Genomic DNA, 14,175 nt, shown 5'->3' with positions numbered 1-14,175 from the left:
CCAAACTCCAAAAACAGGTGAGATGTGACGGTTGTTACCTGAGCACGTAGATTTTTTTAAGTCATTTCAGTCGACAGTAATTAATTTGCGGTATGAGGCAAAATGGTCGGACCTATTAGATGGATACACCAACCCGTGAGCCTGTCTACACGGGCGACGCTGTCGGGTAAAACGCGCGCCCCCCTCTTTGTTTCTTCCTACCATGGTGACGAATGCTAACCTGAGGTCATCGGCGCTCTTTTTAAACTGCTTAAAAACCACTTAAAAAAACGCTCACTCCCAAATCATATTTTTGGGTTCAATATTTTCTCGGGTAATAATTCCCTTGTTACGATAACGCCCATTTCTGCTATGCCAAATTGTCGTAGCTGTCAGACAAAAGTGCTTCCTTACGACTAAGGAGGTAGGTTGGGTTAAATGTAGACATATTTTGAATTTTGTCATGTTAATAAATGATTAAATTGTGCTGCTGTGGTGAACGAGCAGGCTGAAAATGACTAAAAATGTTTTGGGAACTTTTGACGAATGTTAGCTAGCTAGCTAAGTAGTTTTCCCTTCCCGCCTTTTAAATGATATTTGTGGTAGTTTAATACGTTGTGTCCAACGCCGTATAGTGTGTTTTTTTTTTTTTTACTTTTTTCTCTTTTTTTTCTCTTTCTTAGGAATCATGGAGAGCAGCGCGGAGAGGAAATTTATCAACTTGAGGAGGCGTCTGGACCAGCTGGGCTATAGGCATCCTCTGGGGATTGAAAACCTGCCACTCGTCGAGAAGCTTTTTAGGTAAAACACACCCAAGGAGCCTTGTAATTAATATATATGACGTTTATTTAAACCCAAGAAACGAGCTGGGGATTTAGCAGTATCATTCAAGCGTAAATATGAAAGTTTTGCCATAAGCAAACACCCAAGTAAATCATTTAGCTCTCCTTTCCTACACACCACAGCACATTTGCTCCATTTTTTTTTCCACTCGAGCAGGAACATAAAATTTGCCATGCAACGCTAAGCAAACATCTGAATTAAAGCACAATAAATGCTCTTTATTTCAGTGATCTGGTCCACACGACAGAAAGCCTGCGCAATGCAAAACTCTCAGAAAAGGAGAGCCAAAACTGTGACGCCCTCCTGGAGCCCTACAGAGCCGATAATGCAAGGCTGGTCAGGGAAAACAACCAGCTTCACCAGGAGGTCCTCAAGTTGAAGGAGGAAATGGAGCATATATCTAGAGGTAAGCTGTAAAGATGTGTTTTTAGCCATAAATAATAATAATAATCCCCTCCTAAAAAATCTTATTTCAGAGTTTAAAAACCGTATCAGAAAACTAGACCATGACATGTGCGACCTGAAGTTCTTGAACAATCAGTACGCGCACAAGATCCGCTGCCTGGAGAAGGACGGCAAAGCCAAAGCTGAGCGCATCCTGCAACTTCAGGAAAAGAACTTGCAAGCGGTGGTACAGACGCCAGGTAGTGACTAAACCCGAGGGCATGGACAGATTTTTTTTACACATATACTGAACATCTTGACTTGTTTTTTTCCAGGTGGCAAAAAGCACCGCATCGCTTTCCGACGTCAGAGGATGCAGACGGATGAGCTCATCCCTCCACCTGTGACCTCGAGGTATCCCGCGGCCCAGCCCGACGATCCGTACTTAGCAGATCTACTACAACTGGCTGATAACAGGTTGCGATTTTATTTTATTGGCTTGTATACAAATAGTTGACTCTCCACCAAAATTATTATTGTTGATATTTTGATAAAATTTTGATTTGTAGGATTGTTGAGCTACAGAATGAAGTCACAAAAGTCAAGTCAGAGTTAGACGAGTCCCATGAATGCATACAGGTCTTAAATAATCAAGTAAGTAGCCTGGAACTTGTTGGATAATGTCTCATTGACATCTAGAGTGAAGTGATTGGATTTTTTTTTTTTTCAGGTTGGTGACAGGGACCAGGAGATCGAGCGTCTGAACCGTGCACTTCACGGAGGCCGACCTCACGATGTCGTCTCTTTGGAGACTCAGAAGGTCAACGACGAGAAACTGATCGCCCACCTCAACCATCAGGTGAGCCCATCGCGCCCATCAAGAAAATTCAGCCCTGCTTTAGGTTACCAAAAAAAGTTGCTTTGTGCCAAGCAGATTGAGTTTCTGCAAGAGAGCAACATGACACTTGAGCAGAAGGTCAAGGGACTGCAGGACAACTCCTCCAGCAAAGTGGCCGACCTCTCCTTGAAGAACTTTGAACTGTGCCAGGAGCTGACGCACATCGACGACCTGGCCAAGCGGATGGAGATGGATAAGGAGCGAGCCCTGGAAATGGCCGACATGGAGTTGCGGGATAACAAAGTGAGCACATGAAAGCATGTCATTAACGGCGTGTCTCCTTTAGACAAAACCAAAAATGAGTTTTGCTGATTTACTCTGACGCAGGAAGTCATAAAAAAACAACAGGAAGCCATTGAGGATTTGGAGAAGAAGCTTAAAAAAATAACAGCGGTGAGTATTTGGCGTATTTGACTTTTATTAGATTATTTTGACTGATGCAATTTGGGATTTACACTTGTCTTATTTGTGTGTATGCCAGGAGCTTTCTGAACGGGACTGTGAAAAGGCCTCCCTTGAAGATCAGTTGATGGAGCTCCTAAGGCAGAAGGAGACATTGGAGGGAACGCTGGACTTCCTGGAGGCGGAGAGTGTCAGGCTACAAGACAAAATGGACAAGATGATGGCTGCTGGTAAGGTTACCTTTTCATCTCATTATTTTGTTCATGATGTGAAATGTTCCTCTCTGTGCCCTTCTAGACAAAGACATGGTGCTGGAGTTGGAGGCCTTGCGAGCCAAACACGGCGTCTGCGGAAGGGAACGCTCGCCGTCGCGCCTGGACGCATTCGTCAAAAGTCTCGAGGAGGAGCGGGACCACTACCGCCAGGAAGCTGAACGCTGCAGACTAGTCAGCAGAGCCAGCAGCCCCATCCGTAGTCCGCTCCGGAGCAGGAGTCCAGTGGGCAAGGTGAGATGATTTCCCACACTGTATCAAAATTTATTTTGTCTACATTGTGAATTTGGAACATACTTTGTTCAGGGAGGCGGGTCCGACATGCTGAAGGAGCGAGACTTGCTGAAGGCGGCTCTGCAAGATGTGGAGGAGCGCATGGAGGACATCCAGACAAACGTGAAAGCACTCACTGCTGAGAGAGACCACTTTAAAGTCTTGTATTATCAGGTAACCCACTCTGCCCCCAACATATTTGAATTGAGATGGGCCCTAAAACACTCTGGTTAATTCAGGCCCAAGAGGAGCTGCAGGACGCCTGTCAAAGGTCAAGCACTTCCGATGATGTCTTGAACCTGAAGGAGGAACTCCGACTGGCAGAAAGTAAAATCCTGCAGGTTAAGGCGGAGAGAGACTTACTGATGGAGGAATTTAAGGTTGGTTTGCGTCAGTCCAGCGACTCATATAAGCGCTTATAATCATTCTACTTTGTTATTTTATCTTCTTCTTTATTAGGTCGGCCAGACTTCTGCTCTCCCAAACGGGCACGGGCAAGAAAAGCGGATTCTTGACATGCAGAATGGCATTCACATTGTAAGCCTGATGTTCAGGGCTTCATCAGTTTTCCCATCATGTTTGCCATATTAGAAATCTTTTTGTTTCTGTTGTCTCGGATATGAATCATCCATGTGAAGCTGGAACAGGAGAACCTGGACCTGCGTTCGCAGCTCTTTGCGCTGAAGGAAAGTAAGCGGGACATGGAGCAGAAGCTGGACGTTCAGTCTAGCGCGCTGCTTCAGAGCTCGGAGGAGGTGGCACAGCACAGGAAGACGGCTTCTGCTTTGAGGTTGGTTTGCAAGATGATGCACAGTCGTTCCTTTGAAGCTTGTAAGCTCAATTCCTCCAAAAAATTTCAGATACATCAATCATAGGAAAGCAATTCCCCTTTTTTTTTTTTTTTATATGTCAGGCTGCAGGAGGAGCAAATGCAGTTTTCACTCTCCGACCTCCAACACAAGCTGTCTATAAAGACCTCTGAGCTTCACGCTGCTCAGGAACAGATGGAAATTCAGAATGAAAACTTAGGTGATTATTTTTGCTGTTAAACCCTTTTTTTTTAATGATTGGGCTGAGTGGGTTCTCCGTTTTTGTCTGGCAGCAATGTTGCGTCAGCAGGTGTCCAAGTACAAGCAGGAGGCGGAACGCCTTCAGCTCTCCTTCTCTTCGCTGGATAAAGAGAAGGATGGCCTGCAAGATGAGGTGGATCAAAAAGCAGAGAAGCTGGTTAGTCTTCAGGAGGAACTGGAAAACAAGGTAGAGCTACCATTTGTTTTATTTTTTATTTTTGACACAACCTGAGTGTTGTTTCTCAAACAAACTTGTTGATAACATGTCATAAAAGTTTCCACAGCTATTCTTACAAATGTCTTTTTTTTTTTCAGGCAAGGACACTTGAGGATGTGAGACTCAGAGTCACCACGATGGAGAAATCGGTGGCGTGAGTAGACTTTTTTTTTTGTTTTGGCCACCATACCTAACCGTAATCCCACACGTTTGTGTTTTAGTCAACTCCAGGGGGCGCTAAACAGCCGCGAGAGGGAGATCGCCCGTCTGAAGAAACAGTTGGACGAAACCCAAATGGTGCTGGGGGGAGTACAGAAAACCAACGAGCTCACAGCCATGGAAAATAAAAGGCTTCGGGAGGACCTGACTATTATGACCAGAGAGAACCAAGTCAGGATCATGTGATTACGATTATCTTCCGAAAAGCAAAGAACGAACTGCCAAGTTTTGCTTCTTTTGTCTCGTCTAGACCGTCCACGAGGAGATGGATGCGGCTTTACGTGAGCGCGATGAGCTGAAGCTGCGAGTGCACTCTTACATAAGCGCCGTAGCCAGGGTTGAGAAGCAGTTGAAGGCAAAGGTGAGAGAACGACATCAATATAGAATTATAAAGCGTCAGCTGACAGTGACGTGTGGGCCTCGCAGGATCAGGAGAAACTGGACCTGCTGGAGCGCTTCCGTACGGCTCACTTGGACGTGGAGGAGCGGAAGCACAGGCTGCAGCAGATCGAGGCGATCACCAACTCCATCCGCCTGGAGCTCCTCTCTTCAGAGGCAGAACGCCAGCACCTGCACGGAATTGTCAGCCACAAGGAGCTGGAGATCCAGCAGGCGAGACACACAACCCTAGGTCTTGGAATCACATTGGAAAAAGTCAGCCATTTTGAATTGTGTTGCTTTTTCTCTAGTATGTCCAAGCCCTGGAGGCGTACGAGTCCAAAGTGTCGACGCTGGCCCAAACCATGGCCCGACTGGAGGAGGAGCTGCACAAAGCCCAAGAGGAGAAAGCGGGCCTCACGTCTGACTTGGCCTCCGTCAGGGAGCTCTGCGTCAAGCTGGACACCGGCAAGGAGCTGACCGCGCGAAGTTTGACGACCAAGAGCATGGAGCTCGAGAGGGTGCGCGAGGCAGAAAATGGACCAAGTGATGGCTCATAACTAGAAAAACTCCAGAAACTCCAAAAAGTCCAGAACCACTGTGCTGTACATCACTAAAGTTGACTTTGGTCTCATCCAGGTGAATGAAGAGCTGGAGGACGTGCGCTCCGAAGCGGAGCTGCTGAAAAAGCAGCTGGCCAGCGAGCGACTGGCGACGCAAAGTGTGGAGAAGCTGCTGTCCACCAACCGCCAAAAGGAGATACAGACCCACTTGACGGCCAGTGAGAAGGAATCCGAGCTCAAGGTTCTGCGCGACAGGCTCACCTTGGCTGACAAGAAGAAGTAAGGACGCAAAAGCTGGAAAATCACAGATATGCAATGAATGTCAACCAAATTGCCGTATGACAGCGTCGAGCACGCAAGAGAGGTGTCCAACCTCCGCACTAAAGTCTCTCAGCTGCAGACAGAGATGGACGTTCTCAACAGACAGCTGACATCAGAACGCTTTGAACGGTGAGTTCAATGATCGCCACCTAGTGGTGAAAGAATCAACACCGAAGTTTTGTTGACTTGGAATATCCCGAAGCTCATACACAGTAGAGGGATTACCAGCAACTGAGTTTGGAGCTTCAGAGGTTCTGCTGTAACCTGTTAAAAAAAAAAAGTACTTTGACGCCACTGTGGTTGTGTGTGTGCTGCCAGCGAGAGGGCGATACAGGAAATGCGTCGGCAAGGCCTGTCCATCTCTCCTCTGAGGAGCTCATCGTCCCTCAACGTCTCAACGGGCTCGCAGCGCACGTCCATCAACAGCTCCACTCCACAGTCAGATAATTAATATTTTATTCTTCTCCAATTTACAGGAACTACAATGGTACCTTGACTTAAGAGTGGCCCTCAAATCACCACATGCGTTAGCTCAAATTAAAAAAAATTATAATAATATAATAATTTGGAGTTGAAATTTCCATTTATTGGAGTCGTTCGATTCAAAACACATCAGCTAAATTACAATATTCATTAATAACACCTAATAAATTAGGTAGTGTTTTATTTAGCGAGTTTCATTTTGAATGGAGGAACAAAAATATATGAACATATTCAACTGCAAATGTATATACACTATGAAATATTTTGTTTGTTTCTCTCACCGTCCTTCATAAACAAAATAACTGTATAATAGCTCTACCAGCACTTGCCAACTAGTATTTATTGAGCCATAGAATTATGCTTGAATTTTGGATTTTCTGTGCAATATAACATTGTTTACCTCCATGTTTTATTTTTCCCCTCGTCATGTTATAAAATACTTTGTTGAATAAACATGGATTGTGTTTTCATACCATTTACTCCCATGAATATCCATGGGTCAATGTGACCCGCTGCATGTTTAACCATCAACAGAAGGTGAGAAGAGGGAGAAAATGCTCCAATATCTCCAATTATTCAAGCCCTACTACGAGCAGTGAAAATCCGTAAGTAATGTGGAATATTTTGTACACTGTCTGCTACAAAATGGCAGCTAAGCACTACTTTTGTCAAATGAAACTCATCAACTGACTAACAAAGCTCCCTGGCACCAGAGCATGTAGATGTTCAAACTGTGGGGTCACTTGAGTCCAGGATCTTCTGTCAGGTAAGCCCAAAGCTGACCTCTTCTTCTTGGATTGAGGTGTCGGGGGCTGGCTGATGAGAAGCAGGCTGGTGGTCTAAGGGCGAGGAGGCCCTCAGGGGTCTGAAGGAAACATCTTGCGAGGGCGTGTCCTCGAGGGCATTGCTGTCGGGAAAGACCACACCGGGATGTAAGGTCACTTTTAAAAGTTACAATTGTGTCAACTCAGATGACCAAGACTTGAACAATTGAGACTGAGTCATCTCCCATTGCAGCTTACGGCTCACCGCTCATGACCTTTGCGACTCAAAACTTCCATCTCGGTCTTCAGATGATCGATTTTCCTCCGGAGATTGGTCACCTCCCTGGCGTGCGCCGCGCTGCCGAAGCAAAACATTTGTGATCAGCAAAACCTCTCAACAAATGGGCGCCAAAGTCTTACATCTTCTCGTCGGCCAGGGCGAGCTTGTGGCGAAGGGCCTTAAGCTCCGCCTCTTTCTCGCTGACCTCCTGGTAGGCTTGGAACATCTCCTGTCGACTGGTGGACAGCATGGCCTCCATGTTGCGCACCACCAGCTTCTCGCTGGCCAGGTGCTCTTTGATGAGAACCGCCTCCGTCAGAGCGTCCTCCTCTCTTGTCATCGCCTTGGCAACACACCAACGGCGAGGTGAGTTCGAATATTTGGTGACTGGACTTCAGGTTTCTGTTTATTATTTTAATCATCGATAAAGAGTCGATTATTTGAGTGATTAATCAATAAATTGGATTAAACAAAAATGCTTTCATTCGTAGTTTAAAGTTTACATTAATAGCTATTTTTCGTCATATAGTTTTGATTAATTTGACAATTAATCGTTCATCAGAATTTAAAAATCAATTTCTGTCAGTTTCTGACTCACCCTCTCAAGTTCCATGCTCTTGAGCAAAAGTTGCCGAGCGGCGAGTTCCTTCTCCGCGTCCATTTTGACGCAGATCTCTCTGACTGACACCAGTTCAGCCAGGAGAGTCACTTTCTCCTCCTGATGGACGCGGACCTCCTCCTCGAGTTGAGACGTCTCCCGGGCCAACGTCTCCACTTGCGCCTTGTACGTCTGCAAGTCATGCATGTGCTAGAAAGGCAAAGAAATCTAGTTTGGGGTGACTCCGACCCTCAAGAAGACAAGCTCGCTAGAAAAATGGGGCCTCACCTGCTGAATCTCCCGCACCTTCTTCCCGAGGACTTCGTGCAGATGTTGCCGTTCCGTCTCGGACGAGAGGAGCTCCATACGGACGGTACCGATAAATCCCTCCACCTGCCGCAGCCGCTGCTCCCGCTCCTGCACGTCTGAGCGGGCCGTGCGCAAGCGCTCCGCCAAGTCCTGGTTCTCCTGATCCTGCAATACGTTTTATAATAAGAGGGCTCGTCCGGGATTTGAACCCGGGACCTCTCGCACCCGAAGCGAGAATCATACGACTAGACCAACGAGCCACGTGTTCACCTTCCTCTCTCGTGCTATTAGAGTCAGTAACAATCCACGAGAAGTTCACCTTTGTCTTCAAGATGTTCTCAATCCTGGACACCGTATTGATATAAGAATGGAGTCTCAGCTTCAGCTCCTCACGCTCACGCAAAGCCTCCTCCATCCTTTCATGAGCAACCTAGACGAGATGATTCAATTTGAATCGAGTAGGACTTGACCGGCGCGTATTCATGTACCGACTTGCTTCTCCTGCGTCATGGCGGCCACGTCGTCCTGCAGCCTCCTGTATTCTCCCATGATCAATTCGTTGTCTCTTCTGATTTGCAACAGCGCTTCCTGATGGGTCTCCAGCAACCTCTGAGCGGCCTGCTCCTTCTCCTGGCTTCTCCGTTCCACGTCCATCTGTGATGGCGATACTCACATCAGAGGTGCGTTTTATTATTTTGGCTCTCTTCCTGAAGACGTGCGTGACACCATTGTGTATGGATGACAACAGAAGCAACCTTCTTGCCAAGCTGCTCCTGGAGAAGCGCCAGTCTCTTGGTCTTGGCCACCACCTCCTCCTCCAGGACGTCCTTTCTTATTTTCAACGCTGAGAAAGAAATGCGGAGGACCTCGGCTTCCTGCTTGTGCTGGTAAATTTGCTGACTCAGCGACTCTAGCAAAATATTTGCAAAAAATGAAACTTGTGTACTCATGGAGTAAGTTCTACAGCCATACCGATGATGTCCTTCAGTTTTTCCATCTGGGACTGAGTGGCGAGTAACTCGTTGTTCTTCACAGACAGCATTTGTTGGAGGTCCAAAAGCGCATATTGAATCTGGTCTTGTTGCTGCCTTTAGAGAAGATAACATAAATTTAAAGTTTTCACACTGCACTTAGACTCGGACAAGCCAAGGTCCCGCTTTGGTCTTCATCACATTCCCCCGTGTCGATACTCCCTAAAACCAACCTAAGACCGGAGACTGCTATTCTCTCTCTTGCCGTCTCCTCCGGATTGTGAAGAAGCCCGACATGACGAGCATCCATCTGCCGTTCGCGATCCCGTAGCCCGAGAACCTGTGACGGCAGCTCCGGGTTCTCCAGCTTGATCCCACAACACACAAAGGATGAGTGAGAAGACACACAAGAACTTTGAGGGAGGAGTGTTGATGAATGCAAATCAAAGTTGCAGATTAGGCGAAGAACCTTTGATGGAGTTACAGATACCTTCAATTCTTTGTCAGGTGTCACCGGATGGATTGTTTCTTCTGCCACTTGAATCCTGTCTCTCAATGTTTGGACCAACCCTGGAGCAGATGTCCTTGGATTGCCATCTATCTGATTTGGATGGATAGTTCGGATATTAATTCGGTTTTTGCACATTTCTGATCTACTCTGGATTAGCGGTAGAAAATGGATGGATGCGTGGAAGGAAGTTCTGCGCTAACCTTCTTCAGTGAGTCTTTTTCAGTGATCAACTGCTGGATTTTTTCTTCTGCCAGTCTGAGCTTCTGTCCCAGTTTGATGGCTTCTGCAGAGGTTTCTTGGTGCTGCTCATCGTGCTTCAGCCGATGTTTCTGATTTTGATGCACATCGTTAATTCAATGCATCAAATTTATGACCTTAACTTGGTACTGGTGGTTGGTTAACAATCTGTGCTAACCTCAAATTCCTTCTTTAGTGAGTCTTTTTCAGTGATCAACTGCTGGATTTTTTCTTCTGCCAGTCTGAGCTTCTTCTCCAGCTTTACAATTTCCGCAAAGATGTTTGAGTGTTGCTCATCTTGGTTCAGCTGAAGTATCTAATTTTGATGGATAGTTAGGACAGTTATTCAGTTTATGCAATTTTATAACCTTAACTCCTTTGTTAGCAAACTATGCTAACCTCAAGTTGCTTCTTCTGTGAGTCTTTCTCAGCCATCAACTGCTGGATTTTTTCTTCTGCCAGTCTGAGCTTTTCTTCCAGTTTTGCAATTTCTTCCGAGGTTTCTGAGTGCCGCTCGTCATGCTTCAGCTGACGTTTCTGATTTTGATGGACAGTTAGAACATAAATTCAGTTCATGAAATCTTATGACCTTAACGTTTTGTGCTTTGTTAGCAAATTACGCTAACCTGAAGTTGCTTCTTCTGTGAGTATTTTTCAGCTGTCACCTGCTGGATTTTTTCTTCTGCCACTCTAAGCTTTACTTCCAGTTTTACGATTTCTTCCGAAGTTTCTGAGTGCCGCTCGTCGTGCTTCAGCTGACGTTTCTGATTTTGATGGATAGTCAGAATATGAATTTCGTTTATGCAATTTTATGACCTTAACTTGTTTTCCTTTGTTAGCAAACTACGCTAACCTCAAGTTGCTTCTTCTGAGAGTCTTTTTCTGTCGTCAACCGCTGGATTATTTCTTCTGCCACTCTGAGCTTCTCTTCCAGTTTTTCGATTTCCGCTGAAATTTTTGAGTGCTGCTCATCGTGCCTCAGTTGACATATCTCAATTTGATGGATAGTTAGGACATTAATTCAGTTTATGACCTTAACTTGATAGCAGTGCTTGGTGCAACATTACACTGACCTTCAGTTCCTCCTTCAGTGAGTCTTTTTCAGTCATTGAATGCTGGATTTTTTCTTCTGCCAATCTGAGCTTCTCTTCCAGTGTGACGATTTGTGCAGAGGTTTCTGGTTGCTGGTCATCATGCTTCAGCTCAATTTGCTATGGAGAAGGAATTTGTAAGTGAAGAGCAGATCTGGGTGTCTCCCAGTACTTGCCTTCATTTCCTCCATCTGTGATTTCACTTTCTGGACTTGATCTTTTGCCTCTTTGAGCTTTTCTTCCAGTTTCAACATTTCAGCAGATGTTTTGGAGTGGTGCTCCTCATACTGCAGCTGCTTTTGCTATGGATTAGAAAAATAATAATTTGAGCCAACATGGACACAGAAGACTCTCCGGTACTGACCTTCAATTCCTCCATCAGTTCGTCTTTCCCCGATTTCAGCATCTGAATATCCATTTCCGCCTTTTCAAGATGATCTCCCAGTGAGTCTTTTTCAGAGGTCAACCACTGGAGCTTTTCTTTTGCCCCTTGGAGCTCCTCTGAAAGCTCTGCGAATTTTGCCTTTGACAGGCGAAGCTGCTCTTTCAGGTTTTTCATTTCAACAGAAGGTCCTGCAGGCTTCTCCTGCATTTGCTGGATGAGGAAATGGCTGGCATTAAATTTACTCGTCTTGTTGCTGTTCTAGGTCAAAACTGTGTCGACTAACCTGAAGTCCCTCCTCCAATATATCTTCTGTCGCCTGGTCTACTTCTTGCTGGACTTTGTTTTCTGCCTCTTTGAACCGATCCTTGGAGTTTCGAATTTTGGGCGACATTTTTAAGCTGTCTTGGACCTTTGGCATATGCAAATTAAGAGACATCTGTCAAGATGTTTCTGTTGTATTTTCAACAAATTGATGTTCTGGGTCTCTTACCTCAATTACAGGACTCCTCCCTCGAACGTTCTTATAGTGTTCAACCTTCTGACGATAGTGATCCCTTTCTTCTTCCAAACTCTGGACAAAGGCATCCAGACGCGATGGCGACCGTTCCCGTCCGCAAATCCCGTATTTAGTCCGCCAACCCTCCAACTCCAGAACCAAGACTTTCTCTGGCGGACAGTCTCTTGTGGGATCACTTGAACAAAATCCAAGAGAAGTCCAAAAAGGGCTGCAGCTTACCAACAGACATCATCTTCTCCACTTTGGCCTGCAGCCTGCTATTCTCTTCCTCCAGAAACTCCAACATTGCCTCAAGTTTTTCATTCTGCTCCCTTAGGTTATAAGCCTCCTGGAAAAAAAAAAAAAAAAGAAGAAACAAGACAAGTTTCTTTGTGACTGTTGTCAATTGGCTTACATTGTTATGATGGTCAATATTTTTCAGCTCTCGTTCACGTTCGTCTGGTAGTTCTGAAGTCTGCAATCGGGAATGAGGAGTGAAACGGACGGTGGGTTGAGATGACTACTTCAATATGTAGCAATATGTACCATTGTATTTTTACTCAGCTGATCCTCCAATTCTCGAATGACTCCCTGAAGCTTTCGGATCACGGCCTGTTGGAGAAACAAATCTTCCGTTTTTTGATGTTTCTCTCCAAAATAATCCAAGTGATCTTCATTCTCACTTTCAGATCTTGCAACTTCAATTCAGCCTTTTCCAACTTTTGCTTCTTTTCCATCTCCATCATCTTGGCGAGGTTGCGAATGTCCGTGATCTCTTGACACAGTTCGTGGTTCTTGGAGGTGAGCTCGATCACTTTGCTCGAGGACTTGCGCTGCGCTGATTTGAGCTTCTGCTCCAGGGCCATGTTGGTCTTTTGGAGTTGATCCATCTGTGTCTGGTGAGACATTGAAACATGTCGCTAAAAGAAACATCTAAAGAGGGAACTACTTTCATTTATGATTATTGTACTTGGTTATTTGAGTGTTGCATGCTCTCTTGAGAATTTTCCAGCTCTGCTTTTAAGTTTGTGAGTTCCTCCTGCAGCAGATCATCAGCATTAGGCGATGCACATATCAGATTGTTTCTATCTAAGGAAGCACAGAACAGGTTTAATTATTCAATCAAGACTTCCGTGCTAACCCTGCAACCCAAAGCCCTGCGACTTTACCTCCTGCCTGCACCCACATGTTTACATTTTTTCGACGTAATTGACGGATGAGCTTGGCCTTTTCTTTGCAGTCCTTCTCAAGGCTGTGCATCTCGTGCAAATACTGCTCGTTCAAAGACTTGAGCAAAGTGACGTCGTTTTCCAGCTTCGTGATGTAGACCTTCAACTCTGGATTGAGATGTTTCACAGGGTCACTGCAGGCTTGATAATTATGATCACACTTACCTCTGGTCACCTGGGCTCTTTCGCCCCTCACCATCATGAGCTCAAAGTGAAGCTCTTGGTTCTCCTGCGTCAGGCGGACATCACTGTTTTGGCTTTCTTTTTCCGACTTGGCTGTTGATCGTTGAGATTCGCGCAGGCTTTCCGTGGTGTGGACCAAATCACTGGACATTATCCAGATGATTTGAGTTTCAACTGCATATCTTTGCCACTTTCACAATGCCACTTTCACAATCAGTTGACAATCTCACAATGATCAGAAGGGAGAAATGATGGTTGCACCTGAAAAGTTGCTCAACAAGTTGCACTGACTCTTCTCCAAGGTTGTCGTTATAACCCAGCATGTGCAGGCGAGCCCTCAGCTTGGACCATTTTGTATCTTTGTTGCTGTCCATGGTGCTTATCTGCTACAAATATTGAAGAATTGTCAATCATTGACTTTTAGATTGCTCTGATGAATGACATATATGTGCTTGCTGATATCCATCATTTTTTTTGCGAAATACTCAAGGCAACCCAAATTAACATTTCTTACATACCTGTGAGGAAAGTCTGCAACTAGACTTTGCAAAAACTACTGTATTTGTGTCTCCAAAGTTGGACTTGTCTTGTTAGGATCATTGCGTTTGTAATGTGAATATTTATTTTATTTTTTAAAGAAAGAAAAAAATGACGGGATTGCCTTTATGACGCGTTAAATAGGATCAAGGTTGATTGCCCTCGTGATTTAAAAAAAAAAATGCTATTTTAATGAAACGTGCAAACATCCTGTCCAAAATAATATTAATAAAAATAATAATATTGAAATAATATTATCATGAACGATAAAAATGACTCCAA

The 14,175-nt window shown here is 45.1% G+C and overlaps 2 protein-coding genes and 1 non-coding gene across 8 annotated transcripts; 1 reads left to right on the top strand and 2 right to left on the bottom strand.

Moving 5' to 3' along the window:
- Positions 1–135: 135 nt before the first annotated feature.
- Positions 136–6,905, top strand: cep135 (centrosomal protein 135). 2 transcript variants are annotated; one of them, XM_088393640.1, is made up of 25 exons: positions 136–403; positions 663–780; positions 1,050–1,228; positions 1,299–1,466; positions 1,542–1,683; positions 1,776–1,860; positions 1,937–2,065; positions 2,141–2,347; positions 2,432–2,497; positions 2,586–2,736; positions 2,804–3,003; positions 3,085–3,225; positions 3,291–3,431; positions 3,511–3,588; positions 3,690–3,841; positions 3,965–4,080; positions 4,154–4,308; positions 4,437–4,492; positions 4,560–4,728; positions 4,808–4,918; positions 4,984–5,169; positions 5,247–5,456; positions 5,575–5,777; positions 5,844–5,948; positions 6,138–6,905. In XM_088393640.1, the coding sequence occupies exons 2-25, from the start codon at positions 668–670 to the stop codon at positions 6,268–6,270; spliced, it is 3,396 nt and encodes a 1,131-aa protein (XP_088249766.1). In that variant the 5' UTR covers positions 136–403; positions 663–667; the 3' UTR covers positions 6,271–6,905. The 2 variants fall into 2 exon arrangements, with proteins under 2 accessions (XP_088249766.1, XP_088249765.1); XM_088393639.1 differs by having other exon boundaries at positions 2,804–3,012; positions 6,138–6,901.
- LOC148388807 (uncharacterized) lies at positions 6,467–14,170 on the bottom strand. Of its 5 annotated transcripts, none has more exons than XM_088393634.1 (28): positions 13,875–14,166; positions 13,618–13,742; positions 13,114–13,499; positions 12,915–13,033; positions 12,628–12,840; positions 12,491–12,556; positions 12,185–12,419; positions 11,939–12,114; positions 11,732–11,857; positions 11,428–11,658; positions 11,240–11,365; positions 11,046–11,183; positions 10,826–10,963; positions 10,599–10,736; positions 10,372–10,509; positions 10,151–10,288; positions 9,936–10,064; positions 9,715–9,825; positions 9,458–9,591; positions 9,226–9,341; positions 9,009–9,163; positions 8,746–8,907; positions 8,573–8,683; positions 8,233–8,418; positions 7,945–8,136; positions 7,487–7,689; positions 7,332–7,424; positions 6,467–7,209 (listed from the first exon to the last, which is right to left on the bottom strand). In XM_088393634.1, exons 2-28 carry the CDS (start codon positions 13,728–13,730, stop codon positions 7,065–7,067), a joined length of 4,218 nt encoding a protein of 1,405 aa, XP_088249760.1. In that variant the 5' UTR covers positions 13,731–13,742; positions 13,875–14,166; the 3' UTR covers positions 6,467–7,064. The 5 variants fall into 5 exon arrangements, with proteins under 5 accessions (XP_088249760.1, XP_088249761.1, XP_088249759.1 ...); XM_088393635.1 differs by having other exon boundaries at positions 7,945–8,154; positions 9,009–9,097; positions 13,875–14,165; XM_088393633.1 differs by having other exon boundaries at positions 7,945–8,154; positions 13,875–14,161.
- Positions 8,442–8,513, bottom strand: trnap-cgg (transfer RNA proline (anticodon CGG)). Its single transcript has one exon. It is a non-coding gene; the product is annotated as a tRNA-Pro (tRNA).
- Positions 14,171–14,175: the final 5 nt, after the last annotated feature.

The sequence above is a fragment of the Syngnathus floridae genome, chromosome 13 (genome assembly GCF_059516105.1).
Source record: "Syngnathus floridae isolate MCC-2025c chromosome 13, RoL_Sflo_1.0, whole genome shotgun sequence".
In the NCBI taxonomy this organism is placed as follows: domain Eukaryota; kingdom Metazoa; phylum Chordata; class Actinopteri; order Syngnathiformes; family Syngnathidae; genus Syngnathus; species Syngnathus floridae.
This window is presented reverse-complemented; position numbering and strand designations above follow the sequence as displayed.